The 18,200-nt window shown below is 41.9% G+C and overlaps 1 protein-coding gene across 1 annotated transcript in view; it reads right to left on the reverse strand.

Annotated features, from left to right (window-relative positions):
- The window catches only part of LOC306925120 (activating signal cointegrator 1 complex subunit 3-like), a 250,456-nt gene that overhangs the window by 25,608 nt on the left and 206,648 nt on the right, over positions 1-18,200 (reverse strand). The window contains exons 32-34 of the mRNA XM_079503798.1: positions 17,172-17,297; positions 3,140-3,251; positions 1,562-1,696 (exon numbers count right to left, since the gene is read on the reverse strand). Of these exons, the coding sequence (XP_079359924.1) occupies positions 1,562-1,696; positions 3,140-3,251; positions 17,172-17,297 (373 nt within the window). The remainder of the gene's footprint in view (positions 1-1,561; positions 1,697-3,139; positions 3,252-17,171; positions 17,298-18,200) is intronic.

Raw genomic sequence — 18,200 nt, forward strand, 5'->3', positions numbered from 1 at the left:
ATATTTTGGGGAACCACTGCTGTTCGTGGTTGTATGGTAACGAAACAGCCTCCGAGTGGATTTCCTTCCCCTACAGTTGAAACTAGAAAAAGTGCTCCTCGGGACTCAAGTCTCCACCGGGATAGGGGCGTTTTTGGAAAAATGTCAAGTGGCATTTCTTCCACAGCCTAGTGGGAATATTCGTGCACAGTTTCACCGCAATCGGATGCTGCGTTCATGATTTGCGGCATTTTGAGCAAAACGGGCCACTCCTGAAAACTCAGGATGGAATGTGAGAAATCAAACTGAAATCACTGACTATAGAGATAGTCGATTTGCGTGATGTATGGATAAAAGCTGTGCGAGTAAAAAATCGGCCTCATGGTAGCACTATAACAGGCAGATGTAAAAATGCAGGGCAAAGAAAAAACTCCTTGGCATGTAGGGAGTACAGAATACAAAGTTGTACACAGATCGGTGACGTTATAGGTAAAATCACACCTGTGTGAACTGAGTGGTGCAAATCCCCCCCCCTCTTTCTCTCTCTCTCTCTCTCTCTCTCTCTCTCTCTCTCTCTCATTAGCAGGCAACAGTGCAGCACTATCTCTCTCTCTCTGTTTCTGGCACAACAGCGCCACTTTTGGTACTGGTGCTCATTAACGTCACACACACACAAACATAGTCACACACATAGTTGAACGTCACGGACATTGCTGTTCCTTGGAGTGGTTGCACCACTCAAAAACAGGAATTGCCCTGTTATAGTGCCACCATATGGCTGAATGAAAAAATACATTACAAAAAATTGCATTTCATCCTCGGCCTAGTGGGAATTGTGCGTGTATTATTTCACGGAGATCACACGCTGTGTTCATGATGTGTGGCATTTTCTTCTAAAGGGACCAATCCTGCAATCTTAGCCAATCGGGATGGAATATGGCAAATAAGACAGATCCGTGTTGAACACATGACTATAGAGATACTGATTTGCGTGATGTATGGATAAAATGTGTACGAGTAATGTAATGAAATGTGTTTAGTAAAAATCTGCCTCATGGTGGCACTATAATCTGCCTCATGGTGGCACTATAATCTGCCTCATGGTGGCACTATAATCTGCCTCATGGTGGCACTATAATCTGCCTCATGGTGGCACTATAATCTGCCTCATGGTGGCACTATAATCTGCCTCATGGTGGCACTATAATCTGCCTCATGGTGGCACTATAATCTGCCTCATGGTGGCACTATAATCTGCCTCATGGTGGCACTATAATCTGCCTCATGGTGGCACTATAATCTGCCTCATGGTGGCACTATAATCTGCCTCATGGTGGCACTATAAAAGGCTGTGCTGAGGAATTTGGGGCAGAGGTTAGTAGTTGGCCTCCAGGGAGTGTGTGTGACGAGTTTGGCATTGTCCAGGCCGGAGATTAGATGTACCCGGACGGACGGACATACACACACGGATGGACGGAGTGCAAAACATACTCTCTCCCCATGCCTTCGGCCTGGTGGAGAAAATGAAACCCACCGTGAGGACAGAGAGGAGGTCGTGGAGGGGCAGCTAAATGAAACCCACCGTGAGGACAGAGAGGAGGTCGTGGAGGGGCAGCTCTGCCCGCAGCTTCTCCTTGAACATGCGGATGGTCTGGTGCTTCAGGTAGTAGTAGGAGCAGATGCGGCCGTATGTCAGTGGCTCAATGGTGCGCTCATCCTGGACGGAGGTCAGAAAAGTTTTTTGATTGAATTAGACACAGGCTAAAAGGAAAACACAAAAAAGGTCCTGGGGACTTATTTCCATAACAGAGCATAGATTATTAACTCATTCTAGGCCACAAAGTGCCTCCGGGCCAAAGACGTTTTTGACTTATTTATAAAGGGACTTTTTAAAAAAAAATCTTACAACTCTACAAAACTACAAAAAATAGAACAAATCTAACATATAAACAAGTAAATATAACAAGTTAACACGTGACATTAATAGTTGTCATCAACATACACTTACAGAGGACAAAAAGGAAAACGGGTTAGTATTTTATTTTACATACAAAGTTGAGTTTGTGTGGGCTGGTGTACAGGTGTACAGGTGCATGCAAGCGATGACACACAAAACACACGCTTCAATTTAGGGCTGTTGCGGTCATGTCATTTTACTTCACGATGAATTGTCATACAAATAATTGCGATTAACTATTTAATTCACCACTTGTCAGCCTTCTGATTGGTCCCTGACTGACTAACCAGCAGCCTTCTGATTGGTCCCTGACTGACTAACCAGCAGGCTCTTTCTGCCACCTTGTTTATGTTGAATTTGCTAAAACAGCATTTTTGGAAAAAACTAAGTTTAAATGTAATTACGTTTAATTTAATGCACATAATATCAATACGAAACAACTGAAAAATGCAATGGTAGTGGATGGAGAGAAAGGATTTTTGTCTACTACGAAACGGCAACCAATGGGTGCGAAGAGGGGCACAACCACGAGCGGGACTTGAAAAAAGGGTGAATTGTGTTTATGGCATTGATTGAACATTGGATGTTATTATATTTGAACATTGGATGTTATTATATTTCGGTTTGCCTTCATGGCTTTGTAAACAACAATTTGCAGTAAGGCAGATAACAAATAACTAAATGTAAAGAAATTACTGACATCTTTAATCATTTTATACTTTTAAAACATAAAAAAAAATCGATTATCGGCAAATAATTAGGATTAAGCGATGATAATAATAGTAATAATTGTGACAGGACTACTTCAAACATGCATACACAATGCATTGGTTCTCTGTCCGGGGAACCCCAGGGGTCCTCCAGGGGGTTCCAGGGGGTCCCCAGCAAATTAGGATTAACCACTTTATCCATGTTTTATACGTTGGCTATTCAAAATATCGTGCCACACTGCCAGCTTACAACGTACATCTGCTGCTATTTTTTTCCGGGGGTCCCTGGTACAAAACCTTTTCAGATGGGGGTCCCTGGTACAAAACCTTTTCAGATGGGGGTCCCTGGTACAAAACCTTTTCAGATGGGGGTCCCTGGTACAAAACCTTTTCAGATGGGGGTCCCTGGTACAAAACCTAGTTTTCAGATGGGGGTCCGTGGCCAAATATATATTTGTGGTGGTCCTTGGACATGAAAAGACCTCACATGTACCTCTTGTATGACCATGCAGTAGGAGCACTCCAGGTCCCTCAGGCTCTTCTCCACCGTGTTGGACAGGAACTTGTTGACGGTCTCGTGGCTGATGTCTTCCAGCTCGTAGTAACTGTGGACAACAACAGCACAGTATTTAAAATGTTAAGATACAGCCAGGCCATGGCCACCGTAAGCCCCTCAGTTTGGCCTTGACTCGCACTGATTGTACTGTTTTCTCCTCTGCTACTTTACAATGTTTAAACATCAGTGTATTTTGTTGAGAATCAGAATGTTGAACTCCCCCATTAGACAAGGGAACTCTTGACCTTGGAGTTTCTACAAATATCGGACATTTGTAAATACATTTTGTGCAATCTAATAGCTTATTTATTTACTTTTTCCACTTATGAATATATAATTAATTATATTATCTATTAAAAATGTCAATTAAATTCATAATTTCCGTGGACTATTTGATGGCCTTCACACACTGGAATTTGGCCTTTGTGCCCTAAAAATAAATTTATATCAAAAGGCCAAGTGACTTTACCCACAAAATGACAAAATGTCAGGCCTGGACACAGCAACAGAATGAATGCATGTGTACTGGTATACGAGGATACTAGGATAATTGCGACCGCAGGTCGTAGTTAACTATGGAATCTAGCATTTCCCGTCAGTGTGTGTGTTGGTTGGTTGGTCACCCCATGCAAGCCCCCCAGGTCATCGTGACATCATCAGGGAGGGATATCATAGTAAATGCGACCTGCTGTCGCAGTTAAGCCCATATATGGAGATCCCTGATGTCATCAATATTATAAAAAATATATATGGCAGCCGGCGAAAACTAGAGTTCTCAACAGGCAGAAAATTAAGGCCCGGCCCTACCTGGGCCCTCATCAAACTCTGTACACTCAAGACACTGCCCCCGCTGCCACCCGTAGATCTCCATATATGGAGCTGACCTGTTCAGACATTCCATATGTTGATCTGACCTCATGGCACCCTGTACACTCAAGACACGCTCCATACATGGAGCTGACCTGTTCAGGCCTGATCTGACCTCATCACACCCTGTACACTGAAGACACGCTCCATATGTTGCCACTTCTTGCCCTCAGGCGTCTTACTGGTTCTAAAGACCGTATTGTCGTATGAGGTTCATAGGAGGAAAGGTGATGTCGTGACAACGTCACAGTAAACAATTAACAGCCAACACTACCAACAAAGTACATGGACAATTTAGACATATGGTATACCATTAGTGCAACAGCACAACCAGCACATCCAGATGGTAGACAATACAGAATCAATATAAATGTGTGGCAAACCCTTCCCTCTGCCCGTAATATTCTTATTGTACTTTGCCCAGGATGTTTCTGGGTGCCAGCCTTTGGGTAGCAGGCGTGTGCTATTGGTGACCTGGAGCTGGGGAGGAGGGGCCATCTTTGAATGTTGTGTTTTACGAACCGCAGCCAACAAATCCTTTCGTTAAAGGTGAATTCCATACTAAAAGGCTTTCTTAAATTTCTTTGTAGTCGTTACGTCCCCACCAAAGAGATCCAGCTGTTTTTTTGTGCAAAAACTCCTTATTGGCTATTTCCCTTACCATAAGCCCTCAATGAATTGCATTGAATGGGAATTGAATGGGGCTATGGGGTGTTGTGCTAATTTGCTTATTTCCATCGAAATAAGTAATAAAGTGTGCCGCTTGGGATATTATTTACATTATGAAGAGAGGATATATACAAAAAATAAATAATTTTGAGCGATGGAAATAAGCGAATTAGCACAACACCCCATAGCCCCATTCAATTCAATGCAATTCATTTAGGGCTTATGGTAGGGGAAATAGCCAATAAGGAGCTTTTGCACAAAATAACACCTGGACCTCTTTGGTGGGGACGTAACAACTACAAATAACACCTGGACCTCTTTGGTGGGGACGTAACAACTACAAAGAAAGGTAAGAAAGCCTTTTAGTATGGAATTCTCCTTTAAACGTTTAAAACAAAGATGACATTGTTATTGGGCTGGTCTGTTCCACTATTCAGATGCTATTTCAAACTGGGGGGGGGGGGGGGGGGATGAAAAAAAACCCCTAAAAGAACAAGACAAACGAATCAAGTCACGCTGACTTTATAAGCCCATAAAAGAGCTAACTCTCAAGGTTTAAAATATGTGAGCTGGTAATTCATAGCTGGGTCTGAATTCGTTCAAAATCAACAAAATCGTGCACTTGGTGACAAGTCTTTGATTTTTGGTATGGTGGTAGGTATGGTTATAAGGTTTTCAAAAACCATCGCAAACAAGTTGGGAGCGCCCCCTAGTGGTCTGTTTGCAATGAATCTAATATTAAATGGGTCAGTCTATGGTTAAAAACCATAATAATTGATAAAAGAGATTTTTCAATGGATTCTATTAGTATTGGGTGTGCTAAATAACATACTAAAAAATTAGGAAAAAATAACTTCTGGAAAGGCATCATTTTCAAGATGGCGTCCACGATGGCTGCCGGGAGCTTAAAATGCCTATAAACTGGGATTTAATACATAAAAAATCATAACAATTATACTCTTGGTGACAAGTTTTTGATTTTTGGCATGATGTTAGGTATAGGTATAAGGTTTTCAAAAACCATCGCAAACAAGTCAGGCTCGCCCCCTAGTGGTCTGTTTGCAATGAATCTAATATCAAATGGGCCAGTATATGGTTAAAAACCATAATAATTGATACAAGAGATTTTTCAATGGATTCTATTAGTATTGGGTGTGCTAAATAACATACTAAAGAATTAGGAAAAAATAACGTCTGGAAAGGCATAATTTTCAAGATTGCATCCACAATAGCTGCAAAATGCCTATAAAGCTGGGATTTAATATGTAAAAAATAAAATAATAATAATTGATAAAATATATTTTCCAATGGATTCTATTAGTATTGGGTATGCTAAATAACATATAAATTTTTTGGGTGAGAATAACTTCTGGAAAGACATAATTTTCAAGATGGCGTTCACGGTGGCCTCAGTAAGCTTAAAATGCCTATAAACTGGGATTTAATACATACAAAATCATAACAATTATGCACTTGGTGACAAGTTTTAGATTTTTGGCATGGTGTTAGGTATGGGCATGAGGTTTTCAAAAACCATCGCAAATGAGTTGGGCTCGCCCCCAAGTGGTCTGTTTGCAATGAATCCAATGTTAAATAGGCCAGCATTGGATTCATTGCAAACAGACCACTAGGGGGCGCGCCCAACTGGTTTGCGATGGTTTTTTAAAACATTATGCCCATACCTAACATCATGCCAAATATCTAAAACTTGTCACCAAGTGCATAATTGTTATGATTTTTTATGTATTAAATCCCAGTTTATAGGCATTTTAAGCTTACTGAGGCCACCGTGGACGCCATCTTGAAAATTATGTCTTTCCAGAAGTTATTCTCACCCAAACAATTAATATGTTATTTAGCATACCCAATACTAATAGAATCCATTGGAAAATATATTTTATCAATTATTATTATTTTATTTTTTACATATTAAATCCCAGCTTTATAGGCATTTTGCAGCTATTGTGGATGCAATCTTGAAAATTATGCCTTTCCAGACGTTATTTTTTCCTAATTCTTTAGTATGTTATTTAGCACACCCAATACTAATAGAATCCATTGAAAAATCTCTTGTATCAATTATTATGGTTTTTAACCATATACTGGCCCATTTGATATTAGATTCATTGCAAACAGACCACTAGGGGGCGAGCCTGACTTGTTTGCGATGGTTTTTGAAAACCTTATACCCATACCTAACATCATGCCAAAAATCAAAAACTTGTCACCAAGAGTATAATTGTTATGATTTTTTATGTATTAAATCCCAGTTTATAGGCATTTTAAGCTCCCGGCAGCCATCGTGGACGCCATCTTGAAAATGATGCCTTTCCAGAAGTTATTTTTTCCTAATTTTTTAGTATGTTATTTAGCACACCCAATACTAATAGAATCCATTGAAAAATCTCTTTTATCAATTATTATGGTTTTTAACCATAGACTGACCCATTTAATATTAGATTCATTGCAAACAGACCACTAGGGGGCGCTCCCAACTTGTTTGCGATGGTTTTTGAAAACCTTATAACCATACCTACCACCATACCAAAAATCAAAGACTTGTCACCAAGTGCACGATTATAACGAATTCAGACCCAGCTATCAGGCGTTTATTGCTAATGGCGGTCTGATGATATACTGTATACATGTTTGTTTTTACTGCTTATCGACAGAGTCATATCCCCACACGGTTCTAAGTCATGACCCGTTCATTTGCTTGACATTAACACGGGTCAACTCTGCTCTAAGCATGAGAACTCATCTCCACTAGATTTAAATCTGAGCAGTAAAGGGAAAAGCAGTAAACGCGTTAAAAGATTTTATTTCGATTTCCCACGCCTCAATATGCAGGGTGCCCCAGCGATCCGTCTATTATGATTTATCATGAAAGTACCATAGCTCATCAGTGCTTGATCAAAGTTAATTGGACGGGAACCCCTTTTGGTGTTTTAAACATTGTTATAATTTAGTTATTGAAAAATAGCAGATCTACAAGCTCATAGCGCGCCACCGAGTGGCGCGCTACGAGCTTGTAGGTCTGCTATTTTTGAAAAATCGTGAAAATATTTATTTCAGAAAACTGGAGGATTTAGAAGATTTTTTTTAAATTTCGAGGTCAGGCCTAAATGGGTTAAAGCCTGATTTGTACTCTGTTGCACATTGTGTTGCAATAGCTGATTTACAAGCTCACAAAGTGTTGCAGCGTGGAACACTGAGAGCTTGTAGATCTGCCATTTATCATTTACATTTACAATTTAGGCACTTAGCATGAATCCTGGACAACAAACAACAAGGTAAACATTCACCCAGTGCAGAGAACAATGCAGGGCCTCAGAGAAACTACTAGGATGCCAGGTACGCATCAAACCTCCATCACGTCTGTTTTTCAACAGTTATTTTTGGCACGCAATACCGTCGCAACGCGCAGCTAAGTATGAATCGAGATCGTATCAGGACTGCAGACACTACAGTCATGGAGGAGGAACATGAAGAAGCCACAGCTGGGAGGAAAAATAAAAAGCCCTCATCACCAAATAATGATTCCCAGGTCTGCCCGTCATTGGCTGAGGACCCCCCCCAACAAACCAGTCATTGGCTGAGGACCCCCCCCAACAAACCAGTCATTGGCTGAGGACCCCCCCCAACAAACCAGTCATTGGCTGAGGACCCCCCCCAACAAACCAGTCATTGGCTGAGGACCCCCCCCAACAAACCAGTCATTGGCTGAGGACCCCCCCCAACAAACCAGTCATTGGCTGAGGACCCCCCCCAACAAACCAGTGGCTGAAATGGGTTCCATGCACAGCTGCACACATCTCTACTGGTTTAACCAATTCTGACCTGAGATCAGATTCTAAAAATGTCTTCTACATCCTGACAGTTTTCTGAAAAAGCTATGTTTCTATGTCAGTGGTTCTTCGATTTTTCAAAAATAGCAGACCTACAAGCTCGTAGCGCGCCACTCGGTGGCGTGCTATGAGCTTGTAGATCTGCTATTTTTCAATAGCTAAAGCATAACATAATGCTAACACCAAAAGGGGTTCCTGCCCAAAATGGGTTAAGAGTTACCACATGAGACTCTGCAGCACAGACACACACGGCCAGGTTCATCATTAGATGCTAATGATACACGTTTTGGGTATAGTGCCTGTGTTATAAATGAAAACACCCCAACATTTGAGAAAAGCCTCATTTAACCATATACTTTTTTTTTTTTTTTTTTTATCACTTCCGGCGCTGCACAGTGGCGACGGGTGCCTGCAGTTCATCAGGATTGTTTGTTTGTTTGTTTGTTATTTGTTTTTCTTATGTTCACTGGGCACTTTGCTCAAGGTAGACACCGGTCATAGAATCACTTTGTATTTGGAACAACCAAATCTGGCTACAATGCATCTAGCCATTATCGTGTATATTGCTGCTTATGCCATCTACCTGCTGCTGCCGAGGGCGCTGACGTTAAACACCGCTGAACACAGCGCCACGGGGGGCCACCTGGTTCTCCGCTATGGCTATGAACAGCTATGTCAGCTGCGGGAATACAGCGATCGTGGCAACTTTCCACTTAATGTACCGGAGGAATGCATGAGGAGAGATCGCCGCCGATCACCAACACGGATCGCAGCCGCGGCTCAAGGCCACCACTGCCGACAATACTCCTCGCAAACGTGCGCTCTCTCCCGCAGCAATACGACCAACTACAAACTGCGGTGAGGTACCTCTCTGAGTACAGGGAAAGTTGCTTGCTTTGTTTCACTGAAACGTGGCTTAATGATACGATTGTTAGTGACTCCATCCGTATTCCAGGGTTCAGTGAACCTATTAGACTTGACCGAGACCTTGAGGTAACGGAGAAAGAAACGGGAGGAGGAGTGTGTATTTTTGTGAATGAACGGTGGTGCAGGGATTACACACTGAGAGACTCCTATTGTTCAGAAGACATCGAACTTCTTTCTGTCTCATTTAGACCGTTTTACCTGCCAAGAGAATTTGGTCAGATTTTCGCTACACTGGTCTATATTCATCCCCGTGCGAATATGAAGGCAGCCGCGGGGGCAATATATGAGACAATATCCAAGCAGGAGAATATCTCTCCTGACTCGCCCAAGTTCATACTGGGGGACTTCAATGGATGTTCGCTTAAGCAGACACTGCCCAATTTCTACCAATACGTGACATGCCCAACAAGACGCGAGAAGACTCTTGATTTATGCTTTGGAAATATAAAGGACGCGTACGGTAGCCACCGAAAAATGGAGCTCGGGAGCTCCGATCATAACGCGGTCCACCTGGTCCCACGTTACAAACAGAGACTCAAAGCAAGCAAACCTGAAGTGAAAGACATTCTAAAGTGGAGTGAGGAGTCACTTGACTGTCTTAAAGGATGTTTTGATTGCACTCTATGGGACATGTTTAATGACACATGTGCTGATCTTGATGAACTTAACTCTGTTGTAACGCAATACATACAGTTTTGTATAAATAGCGTTATACCATCCAAACGGATCAAAGTGTTTCCAAATGATAAACCATGGATGAATAAGGAAATGAAAGAAGCATTATATAGGAAAAAACGTGCTTTTGAACAAGGGGACCTAATTCAAGTGAAACTAATTCAGAAAGAGATCAAACGGATAACTAGTGAATGTAAACATAACTACAAACTTAAAATTGAGAGGCAAATGAGGGATACAAATGTACGTCAAGCTTGGAAGGGGCTGTATACAATGGTAGGAATAAAGGAAAAGAAGGAGGTTATCAACACTAGTGATGATATGTCTTTTGCCAATGAGCTAAATACCTTTTATGGCAGATTTGATACTTCAGATTTTTCCACTGAACGCAATCTGTTAAGGGAACAATTCAGCAGTAGTGAGTCAATTACTATTACAGAGGAGGAGGTGCGTAGAACCCTCAAAAGAATTAACCCACGAAAAGCACCGGGTCCCGATGGGATAAGGGGTTATGTGCTTAAGGAGTGTAGGGAGCAGCTCAGCCCTGTACTGAGACACATGTTCCAGGTATCGCTAGATACACACTATATTCCAAAAGCGTGGAAGACCTCACTTATAGTTCCAGTGCCGAAAATGTCTAATCCCAAAGTCCTTAACGACTATCGGCCAGTTGCCTTGACAACATTATTAATAAAAAGCTTGGAGCGCATTATCTTAAATAACCTCCTTAATAATGTGCAACATGAAATGGACCCCTTGCAATTTGCATATAGAAAGGGGAGGGGCACTGATGATGCTCTTCTTCTTATGCTTAATAAGATCTACTACCATCTAGATAAACCTCAAAAGAAACGATATGCTCGGGTACTCTTTGTAGACTTCTCCTCTGCATTTAACACAATGAGACCTCATATTCTGATGAGGAAACTTTTTGACATGGGTGTTAACACCAATATCATCAGGTGGGTGGAGTCATTCCTGACTGAGCGGGTACAATATGTCAAGGTGAATAAAGCAATATCTCTCCCCATTACGACCAACACGGGGGCTCCGCAAGGGAGCGTGATTTCACCGGTATTGTTCACGCTGTACACAAGCGACTGTAGGAGTGAGTCAGACAACACCTGTATTGTTAAATTCGCAGACGACACAGCTATTGTTGGTCTGATTGAGGATGATGAGATAAGCTATCGAAGAACAGTGGACGAGTTTGCCGGTTGGTGCAGGAGTAACTTCCTCCAGCTGAATATCAAAAAAACTAAGGAGGTCATATTTGACCTTAGGACTGGTGCTCATGCACACCAGGAAATAGTCATTGGTGGGGATGGGGTAGTGATTGTGGAGGAATATAAGTACTTGGGTACAACGATTGATTCCAAGCTGACATGGAATTCTAACACTCATTCCATCTATAAGAAAGGTCAGCAGAGACTGCATTTTATGCGCAGACTGAGACAGTATAATGTGGAAAAGAATGTTATGGCACTTTTTCATCGATCCTTTGTGGAGAGTGCATTGACATTTTGTTTTGTCTCATGGTATGGCTCATTATCATTGGTTAATAAGAACAAACTCCATAAAATCATCAACGTGTCCAGCAAAATAGCTGGGGTACGATTTGAGAGTATGACCTCAATGTATGAGACCCGGGTACTCAGGAAGGGGAAAGCTATTACTAGGGACAATACACACCCGTTACACAGCCAATACCATCTCTTACCATCAGGGCGACGGTACATGGTACCTTCCCTGCAGGCTAGGGCCTCAAGATCGTTTGTTCCCATAAGTATAGGACTTATGAACAAGCAGGCCCCATCTCAGTTCCGTGCATAAAGTGTGATGTGATGCCTCTTGGAACTATGACTGGTGGCCTTCTGTTGGCATTGTTTCTTTATTGTCTATGTACTGTTTGTTTGCATATGTTTTATGTATATCTTGATGACTGCTGTGCACAAAACAAATTTCCGAAAGGACGAATAAAGTATCTATCTATCTATCTATCTATCTACTAAACACGGGTCACCGGACAATTTTATTTTTTTGTAATTTTCATAATGTTGCTGATGTCTGAGGTGGGTGGGTCTTTCAGTACCTTCAGGATGCTGTGCCATCATAGAAGGTAGGTTTGCTTCCCTGCCCACATCCCTGTTTTTTTCTACAGGCAGGTGTTCAGATTTATTTCACCCGTTTTTAGTGCTAGAGTGATAGAGAAAAATAATATACCATACACCCACAATGGGCTTTTTTATTATTATTTTTTTCACTGGACCATTCTCACATATCCCATTAATGGGTGGACCAAAGGAGAAGTTCCTTTGGAAAAAGAAAAACGTTTATTTTTCAATATTTTTTAAAATAATACGCACGTTTTTCACCGATTTTGCCCCCCTATGATAGGGCCCCTGCATGATATCTATTTTTAGTTTTTTTTGCGAAACGTCTTGATGAAATATTAAATTAGAGTATCTCAAGTTGCCATGTATTGCTGTACTTCAATATATTGTGATGAGAAATATCTTTTATGGAATATTTTACATTGGGTAAAATATAGCCGTGTTAAGTGATAGTGTGACAAATATTTAGTGTTCTTGGGTTAAAGCAGGATGGAGATTTTGTGTGGGTTTATGGAGACGTGTTTGCACATGGTTGAAAGAAAAGTCAATCAATGACGGAGATCAAAGAAAAGAGGTTGTAGCTTAAAGAAAGAGAGAGGAGACAGAGGAGGAGCTGACACAAGGAATTCATACCGACGATGCTTCAGTTAACAGGTGCCAGGATGCTTAACGAAGCCAATTTTACAGTTGTCTGCACAGCGCATGTGAACCGGGAACCAATCCGACGAATGCTGTGACTCCTCGTCTTACATTATAACATAAACAACTTTCTCCATGATCGTCATACAAAACCATTCATCCTGCAGCTGGGACCAAGGGGAGGGTCGGAGGGTTTTGGGGGGTAAGAAAGAGAGAGCAGAGCTCCCCCACTTCCACCCATAATGACACCCTGTCGCCCCCAACCCGCTGGAGGACAATGCACTAGAAGCAGCAGTTGAATCGGGCGACGGCCATATTTAATGTGCGTTTAATGTTAAGTGTGGCCGTCATTATCATCATTCCACATGTCGACAGAGCGAGCACGCTTTTTTTTCTTGGCCGGCGAAACGCGTTTATGACCGAACACATTTCCTCGCTCGGCACTTTGCTCCGCCGAGTGGGGTTTCTTGCATGCTACGGCTGCCGGGTCGGAGCTGTCTGATTAAGTCATGGCCATTAGCATCATCACCATTAAAGGGCTCCTGATGGCACTGAGACAGAGCCTGCAGACGTTTAGGGGACCCGTGGGACCGCGCGTGTTTGTGTGTGGGTGGGTGTGAGAGCGAGAGACAGAGAGAACGCGGTGTGTGTGTGTGTGTGTGTGTGTGCTACTCGCGAGGAAAAGAGGTGTGATCTGTGGGTGTATGCATGGGTGGGTGTGGGAGAGAGCAACAGTGAATATGTGCGCTTGTACACACATGCAGGATTTGATACAGAATTCATAGTGGGGCTAAAGGACGAGGTGACATCTCCTGAAGAGCGCCTAGGACTGGATACGATGGTCAGAATACGAAACCGCTTTTTTAACTCAAATCTGGGGGGGATTCCTGGAAGTTTGGGGGGATCCCTGGAACAAAATATTTTCAGATGGGTGTCGGCGTAATGCATATCATTATGGGGTTCATGAAAAAGAGAGCATCACTAAAGCAACATATGTTTTTCAGGAAACTGAAACATTTTTAGAATCGGCCTCAGGTCTTAATGGCTTAAAACCTTGACAATTTCGACATTTTCAGAGTACATGTGGAGGTGTCCCTGAGCGACGGTCATCACCATCTGCGCAGGCAGCAGCTGGGTCAAGCTGACATTGAATGATCTACCTTGAAAACCTCCACAATACACAGGAGCATTAAAATAAAGGAACATAAGATGCAAATAAAGACATTAACCCCATTTTGACCTGAGATCAGATTCTAAAAATGTCTTCTACATCCTGACAGTTTTCTGAAAAAGCTATGTTTCTATGTCAGTCGTTCTTCGATTTTACTCTTGCAATTTGCCTTCTGATGTGCCCATGTGTGTTGTGTATGTATATATATATATATATATGTGTATATATTTGTATTTATATATTTTCCCCTAATGAATAACTGATTGTATTGTGTATGTGCTGCTCGCCATTTTCTTTTGTTTGTTTGTTTTGTTTTGTTTCTGTGCTTTTTGTTTTTCTTGTCTGTTTTATTGTATTGTGCTTATAATTGATACCTTTCATTCATCTTTATGTGAAAACATAAAAATTCAATTAAAAATTATTTAATAAAAAAAAATAAAAAAATAGCAGCTATATTTTTCAATAGCTAAAGCATAACATAATGCTAACACCAAAAGGGGTTCCCGCCCAAAATGGGTTAAGAACCTTCAAGAGTAGGCAGTAGCAGATATTTGCAGTGCATTATGTGGAATGTAAAATAGAGATGTCACCATTAAGTACAAATAGCTTAATTAAAAAAGTACAGGATCAGTTCTTTAGTGTATATTTCTAGAGCACTGCTCAGACTGGCTTTTAAATGTGTTTTGTGTGGGCGGGTGGTTAGGGTTTCCACTGTATATCTGGTACTTTGGTGTATTTTGCTACTATTTTTGTATTTTAATGTGAAATGCACTGAGTGCAACAGAATGAAATGTGCTTTACAAAGAAAACAGACATGCCCCCCCCCCCCCCCCCCCCCCCCATGGCCTAGCGGTTAATGTGCACACCACATACTGTAGCACATATAGGGCTCCATTTTCGTCACCCCTAAACCCCTTATCCCTGAACTTCTTTGCCTTTTTTACTTTTTTTGAAAAACATTTTTGAATAGTTCAGCTAGCCTCTACATTGACACGTTGTGAGCTTGTAGACTGGCCATTTTAACTATTCAAAAATGTTTTGCAAAATAGGAAAAAAAGGCAAAGAAGTTTAGGGGTAAGGGGTTTAGCGGTGACGAAAATGGAGCCCATAGGCTCTAATGCAGCTTGACAGCGGGTCGCGGGTTTGATTCCCGAGCCTGACGGCATTTGCTGCGTGTCACTCCCTGTCTTTCTCTCTCTACTTCCTGTCACACTCTAGTAATGTAGGCTACTGTATCTGAATAAAGGCAGAAAAGCCCAAAACATATCAGCGATGGAAACTGGAAAGTAGTGGCTCACCGTATTATGTATGAACACTTGAAATGGGACATTCTGCATGCTCAATTAGTATACGTTTTGTACTTTAAGTATATTTTGAAGCTAATACTTTTGTACTTTTAGTCAAATACTTTTTGAATTCTGGACTTTTACTTAGAGTATTTCTATATAGCAGTATTGCTACTTTTACTGAAGTAAAAAACAAAAAAAAGAGCACTTTCAACCATGTCATCAGCATAGCTGTACAAGCTGTACAAGCTGTAGTTGTACAAGCTGTAGTTGTACAAGCTGTAGTTGTACAAGCTGTACAAGCTGTAGTTGTACAAGCTGTACAAGCTGTAGTTGTACAAGCTGTACAAGCTGTAGTTGTACAAGCTGTACAAGCTGTAGTTGTACAAGCTGTACAAGCTGTAGTTGTACAAGCTGTACAAGCTGTAGTTGTACAAGCTGTAGTTGTACAAGCTGTACAAGCTTTTTCTTAGATCATTTGTGTTAACAGAAAACAATACAGGGGAGAGGGACTAAATTGATCACACATATTTCATAGAGATTATAGATTATGGATGCCAAAAACCAACTCCTGGTCGAGGATTTCATCAGAGCGGAAAAAAATGGACAGCTGAGAATAGAAAGTAACACATATTTTAGCCTACGTTAAGTGGCGCCCGCGTAGGTCTACAATGGAGGCACTATGGTGGACGTGTAAGGGCTGTGTTACTGTGTGTGGAGGAGCCGATAGGCCCCAGTCAGGGCCTGAATGGTAAATGTGGGCTGACAGCCGTGTAAATGCCAGCACACTGGAATGTTCTGGAATGGTCTCCGTCTACACATAGCAGATGTTTGACTGCAGAGCGCTGGCCTGTTCTAAGAAGGCCGTGAGACAGGGCTGAGTAGTAGTAGTAGTATGTTTTTGTGAGTGTGTGTGTGTGTGTGTGTGTGTGTGTGTGTGTGTGTGTGTGTGTGTGTGTGTGTGTGCGAGCGCGCACGCACGCACGCACGCGCCTGTTTGGGCTTATCTAAGGCAAGCTTTTGTTGTTGTTGTTAACAGCTGGTCTAAAAATGTCATCTTGTGTACAGGGGTATCATTTGGCCCATCAGGGGATGGTAATTGCCAGCCCCCCTAGTCTTCACATTGAACTCGGAGCCTGCCTTTGCCGTGAATTTGCGTTATTTGCGTTAGTCTGGCCCAGCACCATTGGCGTCGATTCACGCCAATTGGTCTTTTATAGTATATAGTCTTTTATAGTGCTAAGATCCGGTAGTGGGTTTTGGCGGGGGAAATCCTGGCAATAGGAGGTGAATTAATTAATAATTATTGGCGGGTGGAGCAATGTGATCGATTTGATATCAATAACCTCCGTCTTTTTGATAAAGCTTCGTCCTAGGCGCTGGGTGTTACTAATTGAAAGGACGGTGAACTTCGTCCTGGGCGATCGGGGTGTTAATCATTGCAGTGGATGCGTGCCCATCGACATGTGACACGCGTTATCATTTAGATAAGCGTTTCATTTTATGCAACCATTCATTTATTAACCACTTTCAACGTGACATCCCAATTTTGGGAATGTCATTATAGGGGAACATTTTCAAACATTTCTCTCTTTTCGCCCCAAAACAAATGAAAATAGTGGATCTACAAGCTCTCAACGCGTGACCTGGCGACGCGTTGAGAGCTTGTAGATCCACTATTGTAGAAATGGGGCTATAATAGTAATTGTTTATTTTCTTGCCACCCCCCCCCCCCCCATTTCTTTGTGCTCGTGTTGACGGTGGGTTCCTGACCTGGGGTTCATGACCAGCCGTCTGAAGAAGTAGGTCCAGGTGATGTAGTCCATGGCGTCCTGCTTGGAGGTGATGGTCCCTGCTGCGATCTCAGCGTTCAGATGGTCTGACAGCACGCTCAGGAGACTGGAGAGACACACCGCCCCACCCCCGTTAAACACACACACACAACAGTGGATCTACCAGAGCTAATCGATACTGTAAACAAACACTGCCGCTATTGACTGCACTCTGAGTGCACCTAGATTATTATACACTTGCTGCTTTCGTGCTTGTCATATAAAAAAAAATACAAAAATGAAACAATGCATTTTGCATCTGAAACAATTCTCTGCTGTCTGGAAGAAATGTTTTTGTCGAAGAGCTTTTTAATACTTTTCATTGGTTAAAGGTATATTCAGTGATTTGACTTAATTCAAATATCACTTGTTTTTTCTTTTTTTCTGGATAATCCTCCCTACTATAGAGTGTGCTGACCATATAAGGAGTTCCTCCCTGTCCCCAGTGAGCCCCTGGGGTCAAAAAACCCTAGTTTCAGTTTTGGTGGCGGGTGGCAAAGCCTTCATCCAATCAGGATGAGAGGGGCCTTCCTCCAATCATGATCGAGTGGGGTGCACATGCTGTTGGCCTGTTGCACTTCCCCCCACTGTAGAGCGTGCATGTGCACATTTTGTTACCGGGGCGGACTGGGTGGTTTTCCAAATCACCCAAATCACTGAATGCTCCTTTAAATATTTTTTTTAACCAAGTACAAATATTGAATAACCTGAACTGTAGCCTGGTGTTGCTAGATTGCTACTGTGGCTTTAACGAAAATAAATGTGGCTTTAAATGAAAATAAAATGTATGAGTTTTTCTGCTGAATAAAGGGTGTTCAATAGCACCGATTCATAAAAATAAAAAGATGGCTAATCGCGTGGAGTTAGCTGGTTTGGCAGATAGTTTGAGGATCCAATGGCGTTAGGAGGTTTTCGCCGAAGCACTTTTTAATAATTTCCATTGGTTCAATATTTTTTAACCAACACACAG

Source organism: Electrona antarctica, assembly GCF_951216825.1.
Source record: "Electrona antarctica genome assembly, chromosome: 6".
Lineage (NCBI taxonomy): Eukaryota > Metazoa > Chordata > Actinopteri > Myctophiformes > Myctophidae > Electrona > Electrona antarctica.